The 18,092-nt window shown below is 34.8% G+C and overlaps 2 protein-coding genes across 8 annotated transcripts in view; one reads left to right on the top strand and one right to left on the bottom strand.

Moving 5' to 3' along the window:
- LOC136816371 (uncharacterized) overlaps nucleotides 1–13,953 on the bottom strand; it is an 86,228-nt gene extending 72,275 nt beyond the window's left edge. The window contains exons 1-2 of the mRNA XM_067072699.1: nucleotides 13,901–13,953; nucleotides 7,836–7,885 (exon numbers count right to left, since the gene is read on the bottom strand). The gene's annotated coding sequence lies outside the window, so the exon portion shown is untranslated. The remainder of the gene's footprint in view (nucleotides 1–7,835; nucleotides 7,886–13,900) is intronic.
- LOC136816369 (neuroblast differentiation-associated protein AHNAK-like) overlaps nucleotides 1,885–18,092 on the top strand; it is a 111,310-nt gene continuing 95,102 nt past the window's right edge. For 5 of the 7 annotated variants that reach the window (XM_067072693.1, XM_067072697.1, XM_067072694.1 and 2 more), the window contains exons 1-5: nucleotides 1,885–2,170; nucleotides 8,376–8,448; nucleotides 14,224–14,316; nucleotides 14,461–14,573; nucleotides 17,845–17,875. In XM_067072693.1, the coding sequence (XP_066928794.1) occupies nucleotides 2,048–2,170; nucleotides 8,376–8,448; nucleotides 14,224–14,316; nucleotides 14,461–14,573; nucleotides 17,845–17,875 (433 nt within the window). In that variant the 5' untranslated portion in view covers nucleotides 1,885–2,047. Of the gene's footprint in view, nucleotides 2,171–5,741; nucleotides 6,073–8,375; nucleotides 8,449–14,223; nucleotides 14,317–14,460; nucleotides 14,574–17,844; nucleotides 17,876–18,092 lie in introns of those variants that run through there. The other 2 variants (XM_067072696.1, XM_067072695.1) reach the window with 2 other exon arrangements.

Genomic DNA, 18,092 nt, shown 5'->3' with positions numbered 1-18,092 from the left:
TATAGGCTTTTCGGCATTAGAACTATTAATCGCAGGCAAGGTTGGGTGGTTCTTGACTTTTAGGGACTCCCAGGCTTTGTCTTTGGGATCATTTTCAATTTTTTGTTCGTCAAAATTGGACATTGCCTTCTCATATAAAATTATAAATTAATTGGTACAAAAAGTTGAGGTCGGGTCTACTTTGAAATATCTGGCAGTACAGAAGTAAATTTGTAGAAACTACAGATCCTTTTATAAATCCTCCTTACAAACTCTGAAGCAGAAGTTTATTTTCGCTAGACATTCCTTGCAAAGTTTCAGATATATGACTTTCAGAAGTGTGGTTTCTAAATCTCTGATAAGCAACCCGAACTGTTATTTTCCATTCCAAAGTGCAACGTCTCATTTGCTTTTATGACGCTTTTAACTTTAATTTAAAGAAGCTTGTCAAAAATTATGAATTTATCAGACATCAGTAAGATAGGGAAGCACAATATTTTGGAAAGTTGATCCGAGAGTTTAAGAAATAAGTTAGAAGGCATTGCTGGTGACCAAATGGTATAAAGTGGGAAAGACACACGTTTTTTATAAGAACATCGAAAAAAGTTTTGAAGCCTTTGGATCTTCTTAACCTTTTTGAGTTTTAAGCCTAAGAATGTTCGTAATGTTTCTAGATTTTACTATTTTTGTGAGTATTTTTTTCCAGTTTCCTGAGAAATTGGGTGTTTTAGAGTCTGTAAAATATCTCTAACTTGTTCTTAATATTTTGGCCATCGAAACCCTATGTTCTTATAAAGTTTGCTCTTGTAAAAATACGTATATTACCCTGACTCGGGAAAACTCCTCTCATCCACACTCATACCCTGTCACACAGCTCTATTGGAATTTTTCCCACAGTGGAAATAAAATTCTTCATCGAAATCCCAATGGGGATGAAATTATTTTGTTCTCACCTCGAAATATCCAATAGTGATTGTTTCAAAGTGGAATTTTTTCCGTTGAATCTCTAATGGGGGTGAGATCAAAGTCAATTTCCCACTGGGATGGGAAGTCGTGGGGTGTTATTTCAACAGGGAACGAAATCTTACACAAACTTCCCAATTAATTGGGCGGGGGTCCCACCGGGTCTGTAACATGCATGGGGTGTACTTATGCACTGGTATGCACCGGTATAACCAAATATTTTGCCAATAGAAAACAATTTTCTACGCTGACGGAATCGATCGAGGTCGTAAAATTGAACAATAAAAAAAGAGACAAACCTTGGAAAAAATTATTTTAAGAACTAAGAATTAGTAACAAAGTTGAAATGAATGAAGTTTATTTCTTATAGTGAAAAGAAAAGTTACGTAATTCCCGCCATTATGGAAACAAACGTTCGAATCTTTCGAGTCGATCTCTTACGTAACTGGACGTTTGCTTCCATAATGGTGGAAGTTACGTAACTTAACAAAACACAAACAACCTCTACCGTAAATCTCCGATTAAGCACCCGGGCGCTTATTTAATTTTTCAAGCGGGGCACTTATTCAAGCGGGGCGCTTATTTTTTTATTTCAGAAATTCGTATATCAACAAATTCGGAATCTGCTTAAACTTAACTTCAAAAAAGGATGAATAAAAGAAAAATCCAATAAGAAACAGAAAAAAAAGAAAGCTAAAAGACCTTGATTTTTATTTTTGTTCCAATTTTTTTCGACTGTTAATCATCTGAAGAGAAATTCTTATCCCGGAAATTAGCCTAGGCCACCAATTCAAATAAGCGCCCCTCCCTGGAGGGGGGTGCTTATTCAAAGGGGGGGGGGCGCTTATTCGAGCGGGGCGCTTATAAAATTATTTTAACTAAATGGGGGGCGCTTATTCGAGCGGGGCGCTTGATCGGTGATTTACGGTATAGACCTTTATTTCTTCTAGCTTTTATATAAGAAAAAAGAAAACACGTCCGAAAAACAAAAAACAACAAACGACGATTAAAAATAGAAGAGAAACAATATTAAATGAAACAATTTGAAGCAATCCGGCCAAGAAACCGTTTACAGCTTTGAAAACACCGCATCACTCCCTGGAAAATGAGGAATCGCAAATACAGTTCCAACATTGTTATTTATCAACATGTAGATGAACCACGTGATGAGGAGCTGACCAATCAGAAACAACAAAGCGAAGATGTGTTCGAACCAACCCTCCAAAAGGTGAAGGTTATGGACAAACTCGTTCCCGTGTATTCCAGACTTTATTTACTTTTACTGATAGACGCCAGAGAATACCCTATTATCTAGCACTATCACAGTAATCATAGAAAAAGCTGATAATAAAGGGAACGAGGTTGGATTTTAGATTTAAAAGTCGCTTGAAAACAAGAAAACCTAACCCTTCAAGCATCTTTTCTAAGTTTTTATCTTGAAGGAGAGGGGCTCATAAAATCTAAAGATTGACAAGTACTATAACCTTGAAATTTTGACCAGGATAATTGAAGATGATCTGCGAAATTTTTGTTTGGCAACCTGTCTAGTTGGTATTTTACAGACCAGAATGTAAACTCGTACTAAATCATGTATTGACTGAATAACTCGTTCGATTTGACTGAAATTTGTTCCTGGAGGCTGATTTCTCAAATTAAAGAGACTAGTAACAGAAGAAATTCGTTCCCATGAGTTTTGCAGACGGGTCTGTTAAATACACGTTGACCACCTTCCGGTACTCTGGAACTACTGGAGCTTTTGACATTTGAAATTTTCACCAGTGATAGATATTGACCAGAAGTTTTGCTGAATTATGGCTGCAAGCTTATATTATCAATACCTATCACTTGCCCATCACTTGTCAATATTCTAAGTAAATAAATTTTCCAATCAACCTGGATACATATCCTAGGGCTGATTTAGGCAAAAAGGGCAAATTTAGGCCGGTCTGTTAAATACACGATACCAAAAGGTGGCAAAAAATAGATCATGCGCCCTAAAAATACAGGTTATGTGGAATTGCCTCGCAAAGTTTGATAAAAAAAATTGAAAGTGAAAAAAAAGTTGAGGGGTCCTTTGGTCGGTATTTTCAAAGAATGATGACGTCATCAGGTGGCGATGACGTTATCAAGGATGCCAAAATTTTTACCAAAGATACCAATAGCACACCGCTATGCAAACGTCGTAATCATTACTTTTAACATTTGACCGAAATTCAATCCCACAATCCTTTTTATCTTGTTTCGTAATGCGTGCAAGTTATTACTTTTGTATTGTCAATTGTCAATTAATGCAAAGGATAATGGGATTAAAGCTCGGACAAGCAGTAACTTTGAAGTCTATTTTTAGAATCACTGCGGTATGCTACCAAAATTTTTGGTACTTTTCAAGGTTTTTTGATAATCAGCTGGCACGGCATTCAGCTAAGATTTGTAACATACTACTAGAAGACATTGTGAAAAACAAATATTCGAAGTTAAAGTAGATATCAGAAATAACTTATCATCACTTAACATCTTTTAACACCAGAACCAGTTTTTATATAAGACTTAATAGACTAGGGAATAGACTTAAAAACGACCATACGTGCGGCCTGAAATAAGGCCTTTAAAGTCGAACCCATATAGTGCAGAAAAACTTAGCCCAATTTGAGTAAATTTGGGCAAAAATCGACCTTTTGGTGCATTTTCTTGAAAAGTATTGACAAAATATGGTCAAATTCTCTACACCTTTTGAGTGCAATTGTTCGCCTCTTTTCTAATTTCGACCCTTACAGTGCACTTTGGGCAGCTTGGAAAAAGGACCCTTAAGGGCCACATGTATAGTAGGTGGTTTACCTCGAGTGCCCCGGGTTGTAGAGAAATTAGTGCCATAGAAATGTCCCTTTTGTTAGTTGAGTCGGAAACCTCATCATACATTTGATAGACATAATCCAACATGAACTGACACATCAGTTTCTAGAGGGGTCAAAACCACCCCTCCTTAGGCAGGAAAACCCCTCTAAGGTAGGAAGACCACTCCCTCAATTAGTATCCTCACTTCAACTCCCTTAAAAAAGTGACGCGTTGGGAATATTTTTCTTGGGTGGCCCTTTTTAGAGATTTTTTGTTTTTGGTACCCCCTCATACATTTAATTTGCTTACAAATACATTTGATGATAGTAAAACTAAATCATAAACACAAAGAAGAGTGTACGAGCGAAGCGGGCCAACAAAATTTTGAGTTTTTGAGGTGATATAAGGGGCGCCATTTTTGGTTTTTTAATTGCCGATCTTTCGATAGGGGCGTCTGAAAAATCCTTCTTGGCACCCCTTATTTTTCGGCGCCCCTTCTGAAAAGGACTCCGCTGGTGGGGCCTGGCCCATCTGGCGCTCCTGCCACCACACCACTGCTTAAAAATACATTTTAAAATTCAGACCCACTTATGAAATTCTAAAGAAGTTTTAGTCCGACCCTTTTACATAATGCAATGACTTTGACCCATCATTGTAAAAGCAACTTTGTAGTGACGCAGGCAAACCTTTTCAAAAGAGCTACCTTTAGGTAGGAAGACCCCCTCTAACTGGCAACACCCATCTGGGGGTTCAAGCTTTTAACACTTGTCTGGGTTTCATCAAAATCCAAAGTTACTGGAAAAACCTGGGAGAACCAATGACAATCAATATAAAGATGAAAAAACCTAGTTCATTGAAAGGCTAGTAGAGGGATGGAAATACCTTACTGTGCCATACTAGATAAGAACCTAAACTCCAGCCACTGCTATAGTAAGAAAAAAGCTATGATAATTCTTCTTATTCATGAATCGAATAGGAAGAAGTGTTTTCAAGGTTTTTAACGATTTTTCAAGGTTTTCAAGGTTTTTCCAAGAAAATTGATAGTTTTCAAGGTTTTCAAGGTTGGGGGGGGGGGGTAGACACCCTGTTTTTCCTTTTTCGCCGATTGCTAGTTCAATTTTTAAGAATAAGGAGCAATTTTTTACCAATGTTTAGCAAAAGAAATTCTTAACGCAATGATATTAAATCGATTCTTGTAAAAAATCGAGAAATCGAGTAAAATCAAGACGAACTTATAATTTTCTCGAGCTCTTGATGCCGTTATATCAGTAGAATTGCTAGGAAATTCTGAGCAAGAAGATATATGTTTTTACCTTTTCGTATAGGAGAGGTGTACCCAAAATATAAGCCCTAAAAGTTTGCACATAATCAGGCGTGAAACAAAAGAATTTTGTCACAACACGCTAATTATGTAGATTTTTTAAAGGGACAACAAAAGAAACCTATTAACTCGACATAAACTCCCTTAAGGGTAAGAGCCGCTTTTCCATTGTTTTCAAGAAACTGTTTTTCCATCTCTTTACGTTCCTCTGGGTCATGACAAATATGATTCTAATAAAGATACTACATACGATTCCCCTTCCCGATTCTCCTGGCTTTTCCGGGATTTTTCTGCTTTTTCTTTTATCCTTCTCGATATATGAGAATGGAAACGGTCTTTTTCTAAAGGTATGGAAATCTTGTGTTTACTCACGAAACTGCCTAACTTTCCAAAGCTTATTTTTCAACTAGGAAAAGTTGCAGTTGAATCTTAGGTCATGACAAAATGTGATTCTAAAAAGATACTTAAGTTGCTAGGGATAAAACTTGTCCCTCTTAGACGCGCTCAACAGGAATATGTTTACCCTTTATCATCAATGAGGATGTTTTAAAACTTGGCTTGTAATTACCATAATGAGAGATAATTACCTATTTGCAAAAATGATTGACATTACTTAGAATCAATTAATATGTTTTTTGTTGTTGTAGTATGCAATAATATTAGCCTGGTTTGCTCTACTTGAATGCGTTTTTAAAATGTGTGTATATGTGTTGATTGTTAATACTATTAGAGGTTGATATAAAATCAACCAAAGCATTTAACAAAGTTGTTTTGTCTTGAAAAAACCGTAATACTATAAAATTTTGTTTTTGGAGTTATTTTTCGGTTCTATTTTTGTAAAAATTGTCAAGTTTTGAAAGATCGAGAAGGCTTGATGCCCTAGTAGGGAAGTTGGATTGTTTCAGTAGACATTCTGCATAAACTGTTAATTTAAAGTTATGCAATAAAAGCTAAGCATGGAAACTGAAATGATTGAGGTAGGAAATTATTCGAATGTTATCGATATCGCTTGCCTCTCATAAAGCAGTAAAAATCAGTTTCAAACAAAATCTATAATACAGGGAGGCCAGTAGAGGCTTACACTCTTCTTTTTCTAGTTTTTCATATATTATCTTCTTAAGTTTATGAAAAAAATAGTCTCACATTTTTTTACAAGAATAAAATAGGCTCAAAATCATCGAAGAAAAAAACAATGTAAGAACAAGTCTATGCCTGGAATTTCTGGAATTATTTGCCTTAAAAAAGAACATGCCAGAACATTAGAACAGCTGAAGCCGAAGCCTCAACAAGAACTGCCAGTTCTCATAAACCATATCACACTACACTCTTTCTTGAAAGAACAATTAAATATTTGTTTACTGAGGCTTGACTGTTCTTATTTTAAGCACTTTCAGCCTCAATCCGATTTTTTTTTACCGCTCTTTTTTATAATGTCGAGTTTTAACGTTTTTTATGCTCTTTTATTTATTTTTACTAATTTGTCCCCTAATCTTTTTGTAAGTCAGCCAGTCGAGGCTCAACTTTGATCTTAAATTCATTCTTTTTGGCATTTTTGGCTCTTGTTCACTACAACATTGTTCTTATAAAAGAGAACCAATGTACGACCAAGGGGTGGGAAGTTAGTTCTGATGCAATTTGATCTTTAGCCTTATAAACCGACAAGTTCATTTTCTTGTTTTAAGTCCTCATCAAAAACATGTACTCTCGGGTACCTAATAGCCCGCTAATTAATTTTTCGAAAATTTTCCACCCAGGACATTCTTATTCCAAACCCCCCCCCCGCTTATTAATTTTTGGGAAAATGTTTTTGAAAGTTTCCCTCTTTTGTCCTAATTCTGCTGTATTAGCCTCCTTTTCAAAAATTTTCCACCCAGGACATGTTTATTCCAATATTCCAACCCCCACCCCTTATTAAGTTTTGAGATTTTTCCAACCCCCCACTTATTCCAACCCCCCCCCCGGCTATTAGGTACCTAACAGTATTCATTTTGTAAACCATGCTATCGAAGGGTACCATATCATTAAATATTAACACTTATTAGAGACAATAACCTCAATTAAAGAAAGGAGGTAATAAAAATATAGATGGAGATACCACTCCTACTATTATATTGTATTGTATCATTGATCATTTTGAGAGAAAGCCATCAATTTTGCTTTCACTTATGGGAATTTACTTAAGATCTAGAGAATTTGAATAAAATCATGCTACATTTTTAATTTGTTCATTGTGCGATGACAGTTTTGTTGATAAAACATGTCATAAGAAAACCTTGCAAGAATAAGCACAGAACATCGAATTTGAAATGCGGCTATTACAGAAAAGTTGTTACTACATCCAACTTTTATTACCTCTATGATTAAAAGTAATAAAGAAAAATCTTGAAAATCCCCCATTATATGGGGAACTTATATGGTTCAATACTTGACTTGAAATCTATACCAGAAACAAAGTCCCTCGGAGAGGCTTAAACTATGACACCACAAACAACATTCTCGACCAAGAAATAGGATTACGTAAACTTTCGAATTTCGAGCTATGAACCGCGAAATTAAATTCGGCGAAAATCTCTAGAATCTAGTACAACTGAAATAAATCAAGGAAGTTTTAAGGTAAATGATTTTGAAAAGGTTAGCTTAAGATAAACAGTATCTGTAAGTCTATAAATAAAAGATAGGAAACGAAGATCCATGAGAAAAGCTCAAATAAAGAGCTAAATTATAAGATCAAAATAAATACCTTTATCAAAAGTGACCATTGGAAATCAACTCTTCATTTCTGATTGGAAGCTGAAACAAGAAGAACAAGTGCTGCAAATAGATAATAACCACTTTTATTTATGAGAACTACTTCAAAAATGAAAGTTTTTGCTTGTTTTCTTAGTCTTAAAAGGAGGAACGTTCGACTTAAAACAACTTTTGCACCCCTCTTGTCTCCTACTAAATTCTCTTTTCATTTTTCGGTGGATAGGAATAAAAACGAAGATAGGTGTATAACTTTGATAGGATAAGATAAGAATGTAAATTATTACTAAATTCATAAAAAATCATGAAACTAAAGTAGTCAAGTGTCACCAAACCAAAATAAACATTTCTTTTACGACTTAGGGTGTTCATTATTAGAACTAATATCTGTAAGATTCGCTGCCTCCTCTCGTCACAAGAAAAGGGCCAACCTCAAATGTCAAATCTCTTATCTTACAGCAAATCAAAAAAATCTTATTTTTAGATTGGACCTTCTGCCTCGATGTGTTAAAAAAAATTCTTTTTATTTTTTTAGGCAAATGGAGATGGTGGAAGCAAATTGGAGTTGTTCAGCGTTTGGCTTGAGGAACCACAACAAGTAGTTGAAGGTGAGTTTCATGACCTTTTGAAAATAAAATAATTGCCAAAAATATATTCCAAAAGAAATTGGCAGCCTGTTTTTTTAAACATAACTTCAAAATAAATCTTCATCTTTAAATATTCTCCAAACCTTATATACATAAATCTTCTTTAAATTATCTTTCCAACGAGTATCGTTTTATATATTTTTTCCTCATAAGCAGTGCTCTAGAAAGTATATACAGGCTATCAATTTTTGGAATAGACTATAGCTAGACTATAGTTCTTGTTATCTCATTATCAGGGGTATAGGTTTTGTTTCACTAAGAGAGAAATTTTTTAAATTTGACAAAATAATCGGTTAGTGTAAAACACAGGTCACAGGTCATACAAATTACAGACTGGAAATACAACTCATAACATAAGTTCCTGAAAATATTATATGTAATGGAAATGTAATATCAAAATATGTTATTTAGAAGACCCAAACAACAAATCATCAACCCCAAATATTGACAACAAATGACACTTAAGTTGTGTAAATAATGATGTTATCTCAAAGTATGAGGTTTTGTACACCAATTAACAATAAAATATTCTTCATGCATAATAGGATGCTGAGGCTGCAAGTGGTTATAGATTGACAGATTTTGAAAACAATAAATACTCCAAGAGACAGGGGGGGGGTCAAGCAGTTAGTACAAGACATCATGCCTACTAAGTGATTCTTTGGAGGAAAGAGGCCACACCACCACCCTTTGACAGTTAGTGTGAAATATACTAAGTGATTTCAAAGGAAATTCACTAAGGACCACCCCTTAAAACCTATCAAACGAGAGTGTGATATTTACTTTTTGTCAAACCATGTTCCCAAAATCAGATTCAATTTTCGTTTTTGTTTTCGGTTTTATTTTCGTTTTTATTTTTATCCATTTCCTTTGTCTTATTTTTTTCAAATATCATAAACTCCTAATATCGGACTCTCACAGAGGTTTGGCAAAAGCAAAACATTCGAACATTTCTAAGAAAAAGATGCATATTAGACAAAATAATCATTTCATTAAAAATTATCACTACAACATCAAGCTTTATTCCAACACCGCGTCTATTCTACTAATAACACAAATATCAAACCAATAAGTGTGACATCATTTAAACACAAAACTTTTCTTAAGTACAGGGAATTACCCTACGAACATTAAGGGAAAATCAACTGACTTTTTTCTTTTATTTATCAATCTATAGTTAGGGAATTCCCCTGATATAGTGTTTAACTAAAGGGTAATACCAAACAAACTCGAAAGGGGAAGACTTAAATGTCTTAGGTTCTTTGATTTCTCTTATGGAGGGGAATTTCCCTGATTGCTTTTAGTATTTATTTTTAATATTTTTCTAGAAAAGGTAAAAAAGTAGCACTTAGTATTCATTTGTACTAACTGTTTTCCTATATTTTTTACTTGACACCACCCTAGCAGTCACTTAGTACCATCAAGTACTAACTGCTTGACCCCCCCCTGCAAGAGAGCTGTTTAAGAGAGATGAAAATAGTGACGTCATTTTATCAAAAATACAAAGCAGGGGATAAAAATATTGAAACATTTATAAAATATGATCCCATTGACGCTATTTTCATCAATTCTTGTTATCATACCCAAGGTGATGCAGGATATAAAACAAGATGTGACATAGTGATTGTGAAACAGCTATTTTCCTGTTAGGGGGCTGTTTAAAGCAAAGGTGAGACAGATATTCCAATATTTCTTTATTCTTTGCATATAACTTACGTAACATGCGTATAACATTGAAAATATAATTTTTTTACACTTTTGATATAGATGTAATATATGTAATAGTTATTGGACAGTTGCGAGTACAATATGAGAAATATTTTACCAGTTCCGAGATTTTTCCGTACAATATTTTCTGAGCCTTTAGGCGAGGAAAATATAAGGAAAATCCGGACTGAGTGAAATATTTCCATATTGTACGAGCAAATGTCTGATAACTGGTTTAGCGGTGACCCAAAAAATGCACTTTTTGTGTTGGAGGACACTTTTGTAGCAAAGTGACATTAGATTGCTTCTACCGCTACAATGCAACAACATCTTTTCGTCAATTTATATTTTTACATGTAAAATACAAGATATATTGTACTCTTTTTAATCAATCAGATTGCAGATATTTTTTGGATTGCTGATAAGATACAAGTATTACAAGTCCGTGTTTTACACGGCATAAAACGCAAAATCACGTGGTAAGCATGTGGGTAGATTTTTAGCTTTAAAATAGTTCTAAATCAATAAAATACCTTTGGAATGATATTTTTGACATTAACAACTGTTTTTCAAACATTTTCTTTGTGTTTCATAGTAATTGAAGCTGACCTGTCAACACTGACCTGTGACCTGTATTTTACACTAACTGCAAAATAATAGAGCTCTGTCTTTAAGCATAACAGGTTTGTGGTTTCCTAGCAGTGTAACTCTACAGCTGTAAAAACATGAAAACCAGAATATAGAATGCTTAATTTTTAAATAAAAAATTTTCGTGTCTAATTCTTTACTGACTTGAATGATCAAAGAATATAGAATCTTCAACAACAATCAAAACACCAATTTGTCAGATGTAACGAAATCAAACAAAAGATTTTTTGTCAAGGACCTTGTCAACATTCCACCTAACTTTCATCGAAATGATCTACCGCATCTCTGTGCTACCATTTAAAAAAATCTTTAAAAACAATGCGCATGGCTGAAGAATTAGGCTGAGTTAAAAAAAGCCTCCCTTGCAGAGCATCTGCAAACTCCCTCATGGGTGAAAAACTTCAATCTGTCAATCACTTTCTCAAACAAAGATTTAGACCATGCTAGCAAAGTGTGCACAAAGCAGCACAAAGCAAGCACAGCTTTACCACAGATCAACAGTACTCAATTATCTACTAGTCTACATAACATACAGCTCCAGACTTTTAGGCATTACTCTTGGTCTATAGGCACTACTATAACTGGGTACTAGTGGCCCTCACCGTGAAGTTGCTTTTTAATAGGATTAAAAATGTAACAAAAGTTTTCAACAAAAGAAATTAATCAAAAGAGATTTCAAATAAGAGAATGTTTAAAATACAGCTACTTGGCTTAATTTTTTGAAACTCTCTATTGTTTTGTTTAAAGACCGCAACACGAAAAGTTCAATATTCAAAGCAAGAGCCGTAGGATTTTTTACGCTCAGACTTAGGAAGATAGCTTTCCCATAATTCAAATATTCCAGGAAAATGTGTGCTCCACCATTGTGTACAAAATTGTTTGGGAGGTAAAGGATGAAGCACTTTTCCTTAAGAAACACAGGCGAAAATTGGTTTGTCTACTCCAGAGAGACCAAGTGGTGGAGAACGTTTTGCTCATTACGTTTTACCTCTGGTTGAGACTGAGCACGAGGCTGATTGTTTACTCATTTCTACTGAGTCTTTTCTCTGTGTCCTGACTATATTTCTGAAAAGAAGTTTTAACAATAGAGATCTTCTGCTACAGCAGTCTTCATTGCATAAAATCTGCAATTCTAGTCTTGTCTCACCCCAAAGACATTCTACCAGATTTTTTCTTTCACAGCTATATTCAGTTACACAGTCTTGGGGCTCTCAAGTCAACCAAATAAATATGCAAATATTGTGCATACTCCACCTCCAGAGCACAGAAGGTTCCCTTCTTATTTCAATTTTCAATTTTTTCACATAGACTCGACATATTCTCACTTTTAACTCTCTTGGCCTTGGGACTTTTCCAAAAGCCGATTAAAATAAAATATTTTTACATGCTCCACAAAATACTTCATTTACAAAATATCCACATTGATGTAACTCTGAAACATATTATATTCAACAAACTCCGAAACCTCAAAAAATCCAAAACTTTACATAATTTCGAACACTTTGAGGGGTCCATCAATTTCATCCACTGATATTTTACAAATTACATAGCTGTTTTAGGATAACGATCGCAAATGTCCCGAAATATCACACCAACTTTATCCTACCGGGAGTAATCCTGGTTGGATACTGGATGATGTGATATTTTATAAAAGCTACAGATAAAAAAAGAGCCACAGAGAAAAGGTTAAAATGTACCCAATATTTAAAGAGAACACACAGACCAGGCGTAGTTAATCGATATAATCGATAATCTTGAGTAATCGATAAATAATCGATAAGTAATCAATGGATTAGATATCGATTAACCAAAAGAATCGATAGGTAATCGATACTCAAGATTTTTTCAAAGCTCGATTATTTATCAATCAATTTTGTCATCGATTGTTTATCGATTATACTTCGATTAAATTAAGTATCGATTAAAAATCGATCACCTATCGATCACAGCTTAAATAAAGATAAAGCTTAAATAATATCGATCAAAAATTGATTAATCATCGATCAAATAGTTAATTCGTGATCGATTATTTATCAGATTTTAGGGAGTGGTACTTTATTTTTAATTGGATTAACTTTCGGCTTCGCGAGATTAAATTTCTCGATTTCTCGAATTTTTGCCATTTTCGCGAAATTAAAAGCAACATTTTTCGCTGATCTTGATTGGGATGTACTTTTGAATTGAATCCAATCCCCTGGTGTAGCATCATAGGGCCTAGAAAAGCTACTACACTCATTTTTTTTATAAGTATACGGTAAATTTCGGCTGAGGCATTCTCAAACCCTCTGAAAGGCTGAACAAAAAAAAGTTTAAAAAAAACAAAGTTACCGTTTTATTTAGAGAAGGGGCGTTATTGAATGGTTTGCCTTTTTAGAGGAGCATTATTAATTCGAAAGCGGGCGTATATTCAAATAAATACGATCGGTATGAGATTTGGCGAATTCCAGAAATTTTTTTTACTTCATTAAATACCTTATTTTGGCCCTTTTTATGCCGGACCTTATTAGCGTTATTTTTGGGCTCGTTGGTGGAAATGGAATAAGGGCCGGCGTAAAAAGGGTCGGTAATGTAGTCAATAGTCGGTCAAGATCGATATATAATCGATAACGATACTTGATCGAAGATAAGTAAATAATTGATAAGTAATCGATGATTGTTAACAATCGATACATGATTGATAAGTAATCGATAGGTTGTATGTAGTCGATATGTGATCGATAAGTAATCGATAGCTTGGAAATAATCGATCGCTGATCGATACTCAAGATTTTTTGAAGGTCTGATTACCTATCGATTCTATCGGTTAATCGATATCTAATCCATCGATTACTTATCAATTATTTATCGATTACTCAAGATTATCGATTATATCGATTAACTACGCCTGGCCGCACAGATAATGCATCTCCTCAATGAATGACAATAATAAAACTGACCAAACTGCCAGTTCCAGTTTTTAATAACATTGAAATAAAAACTCACCCAGGCCTACATGTCTACATTCATTTGAAAATTTGAGCATCTAATTTATAAATCCTGCAATCTAATAGTGTCTTACCTTTTACAGGATAAAATACCACCACAATCTTGCAAACTTTCTCCAGACAGCAAACCACAAAATAGCAAACTGCAACTTCCGACTCCGACACTTTCGCGCACTTTTTGAAAACGAAAGTGATAAAAACCGGGGGTCGTAAATAAGTTTAAATAACGTATTTGAGGCTTTACATGATTAAAAGAAAAAGTTGGTACACCCGTCTTACATTTTGTGTTTTCTTATTCTGGCTTAACCGGCTTATACACGATCCGGTACCTGAAACTAAAAGTAAGGACTTTGGTCAATTTGGTCCATTTAATTGTTTTATTTTGTCTAAATTATAGTCAATCATGAAGCTGTTTGCCAAAAATGCATTCAAGAGCTATTGAAAATTGCTAGAGGTGCCAAAGAAGACAGTTCTAATGTGAAAGATTCAGGTGAGTACTTATTACGGAAACACCCTAGTTGTAATTTACGCGGGAAAACTTTTTCCCAGAATGAAAGTTGTTTGTACTTTCGCTTTACTTTCAAAAGTTACAATTTTCTTCACACTTAACCTTTTTATCTCTTTTTTTTATCAGATGAAAAATCTTCATCGGTGGCTCCCAGAGGGAAATCAAGGATACGTTTCCAGATTGACATTGAAGGCAACTTGCATGAACTTTTGGATTCTGGTATTTTTGAGCCAGAAAAGGTATTTTATAACTAGCCTAGGGTTGGTAACCTGAACAGATTGTGTATTTTTTGTAAGCTCTAAAGACTTTAGTTTTTAGCGATCTTTAGAGCTCCAGCGTGTTGCGTTAAGAAAACTCCACAGCTGCTATCAGGTTAAGGGTTGGGGGAGAATGTCTTTGACGTCATTTTGACGTTAGTCATGGGAAAAATTTATATGGCGGCTATCTAAAATATGTTCCGTTCGCGTCGCCCGACCGACTCACCTTCAAAACATAAATCCCGAGTCGGACAAGTCGGAAAAATGTCGGAAAAAGTTTTTGATAGCTAAGCACTTCTTTGAATCATCATTCGCTACGAGTTTTTATTTACTTAACCCACATTGAGTCCCGTTTGAGTTTTTTCATGTACCCCTATTGAAATTTTCAAGTCGAAATTCGGCAACGCGGTAGGGCCAATACCCCCGAGAGCCGAAAATAAGGTCTGCTTTTAAGGTTCACACATGCGCGCGCACATTTAATTTGGCAAATCAAAGATGGCGGCATTTCCTACATTTAAAAAACCCGACAAAATTTACTACCGACCGACCGACCGACTGGATTTGAAGATGTTTTATGATGCGAACAGAACATATTTTAGATTGTCGCCTATGTGAGTGGCCCCTTAATCCATATAAAGCAATGAAAACCTTTAAGGCGGCCATCAAAAGATCGTCCTATATTAGTCCTGTTTGTGTGTGGCAGTGCCCAGTGGGCAGTTGGGTGTTTAAGATAAAAACTGCAATTATTGTACTTTTATTTTTTCAACAATGAAATGCTGAATCAGCAAAATGTGTTGTCCTTTTAAGGGCAAAGATGTCAGAGGTGTTAGAAAATAGTAAAATTGCATCGAGAAAAATGTTTTTCGGATTTTTAAAAGTGATTTTTTCAATTTTTCGTTGCTTAATAACATGAAAAGTTAAAAAATAATATGTTTAAAGATCCTGCATTGATGCCGAAACACAGCCAGAAAGAGATAACAAAACCCCCGTTGTAAATTTGTTTACATATGACTCGATTTTTCTATCTGCATTTCCAACAAAAACCAGTTAAAAACAAAACTAAACGAGGCACAGTGGGCCTACTTATCGCGAGGGTGTCAAATACCACGTGTTCAATAATAAAATCAACTTTTATTTCCAAAAACGGCAATAATTGCCAAAAACGGCAATTTTCATTTATCTACTTTTTTATTTTTCTGCTGATTCAGCATTTCATCTTTGAAAAAAATGCCGTTTTCGGCAATAATTGCTGAAAAGAGCAATAATTGCAGTTTATATCTTAAACACCCGACTGGTGGGTGTTTTGTGTTTAAAATACAAATTGTGAAGGAGCAACAGTTGTTGTACGAAGGTGGTACTTCCCTAGTTTGGCAACAGCCTGACAGCAGTTTAATCATCATGTAGAAGGTGTATAAAACTCTCTTTGTTCTTGAACCAGCAGAAGAAGGACTATGCTGGGAAGAGAAAGTTTTTTGTAGGTAGGCAATAGCAACCGGTTCAAATGAATAAACGCGCGGGAAAACGGGGAAAACAAGCCAATCATAGGAGTTCTTTTGCTGCAATATGAGGATTTAGTGCGAAAACGGAGCGATCTGAGGAAACACGAGAGTCATGTAGCAATGCACGAAAAAAAAAAGTTTAGCCATATAGGGAAATTTAGTATATCGCGCGCACGATAATTGCTATAAAAAATCCGACAATATTCCGTCGTAATTTTATTTAATTGAATTGTTTAGGTAAAATGATTGATAGAGCTTGAACATTACTCGTAATGCACAAAAAGATTATTTTCAATTTTTTTCACGAGTTTGCAATATATTTTATCAACATTTTCAACTCTGAAATGCAGAATTTCAACTGCGTGTATACTTTTGAATCCCTTTTGTCACTTCAATAATTTTTTTTATGACTTGAAAAAAATAGCTTGCCAAAGTTGAGTGCATGTGTCATAAGAATATCGAAATTAGAATGTGACACTCTCTAAAATTATTAGACACTTGCGGTGCGACTGGCAGAAATATCTGCAGGGTTTTGAAAATTGCTGGGTAAGTAGAAAACCTGGCCCACCTCAGGCCATTTTTTATGCCCTTTAAGCGTCCGATTATCAGACACTTCCCCTCCTGAATTACTAAAATATTGGTAAAAATAGCCTTTTTAGTTGAACAACACAGGAAAAAGTGCCCTTTGTGGCCATCAACGGACGCTGCCTTGCCTTTATAAAATTTGGTCTGCACCTCTCTGGCCCGGGCCATATGGCCTACTCCATGGCCTACTCTTTGGCCCACCTTCAAAAGCTGGTAAACGTCTTTTTTTCAATTTGCTAATAGCTTCAATCATTTTATTTTGTAATAAAAATGCTTCAAAAGCTCTTAAAACTTTATGGTAGGTCAAATTTTATAATAACTATCATAAAGTCTTGAGTCAGTATTTTATACTTTTTAATTTCCCGCGCTTGCATGTGATGTATGAACTTCATTGGCTAATCTGAATCTATCTGAACCAATCATAAACCGCCTACACAAAGTCGAAATTCAGATCGATGATCGACCAAAATGAGCTTAGCGTCTGATTGGTTGCGTCATATTCAGATTCGCAGTGTAATATTCAGATTAGCAGCGTCATACTCAGATTCAAATCAAAAGTGCTATTAAAAAGGTGTTCTGGCCAACTGGATCAAACTTTATGGGTTCTAAATATAGAACGGACGGATGCCACACCCATTGGTGATATTTTAAAGAAAAAATGAAGTTTATGAAAAATAATTTTTTCTTTTGAAGGTGGGCCAAAGGTAGGCCATGGGGTAGGCCATATGGCCCGGGCCAGATAGGTGGGCCAGGTTTTCTACTTACCCAAAATTGCTCCAAAAAAGCCAATTTTGTTTCATCAACTCACGCTGTTTGTGTTCTTGAGAAGTAAGTATAGCTAAGTAAGGTTGTTCTCCTCCGCAGTTTCAAATTTTTTATCGGTTTTGTTTATGTCTTTATGTTTGTTCTTTGAAAAGAGCTAGAGAAAAAAGATGTGCAGTAAGAACAATTTTTTCTCCCTCTGCACCAGAAAATCAGCAGAAAATACCTTATTGGTATATTGATCTTATATTAACAGTATTTTTTGTTTTGTAGCATATTAAAATGTCCTTGACATCATATTTTCCTCTTTTTTAACATGAGAATTCCATCAAATCAGCCAATAATTCTTCACAAGTTGGTTCAAAAGATAGATTCTGCAAATCTTTATTTTTCTCTTTCCATTTTAGTTAAGCATTGAACAAGGGAGAAGCTCAAAAGGTGATTAGTTTTTCGTTTCATAAAAATTAAACTTGCAACATTTGTGTGTTTTCTCTGTGACTATTTTGAAATGAAAGAATACAAAAAAAATTAAACATTTTCACTAGCATATCCTAGCATACACGTTACTAATAAATCTGCTTTGTTTATGTATTAAAAGTTTGACAGGAAATTCTTCATTGAAAATTATGTAAACTTAAATTTGCCCTCACACACT

Source organism: Clytia hemisphaerica, unplaced genomic scaffold (genome assembly GCF_902728285.1).
Source record: "Clytia hemisphaerica strain Z4C2 unplaced genomic scaffold, Clytia hemisphaerica genome assembly, whole genome shotgun sequence".
Taxonomy (NCBI): domain Eukaryota; kingdom Metazoa; phylum Cnidaria; class Hydrozoa; order Leptothecata; family Clytiidae; genus Clytia; species Clytia hemisphaerica.
Note: the sequence above shows the minus strand (reverse complement) of the source record. Positions and strands in the feature narration are given on the sequence as shown.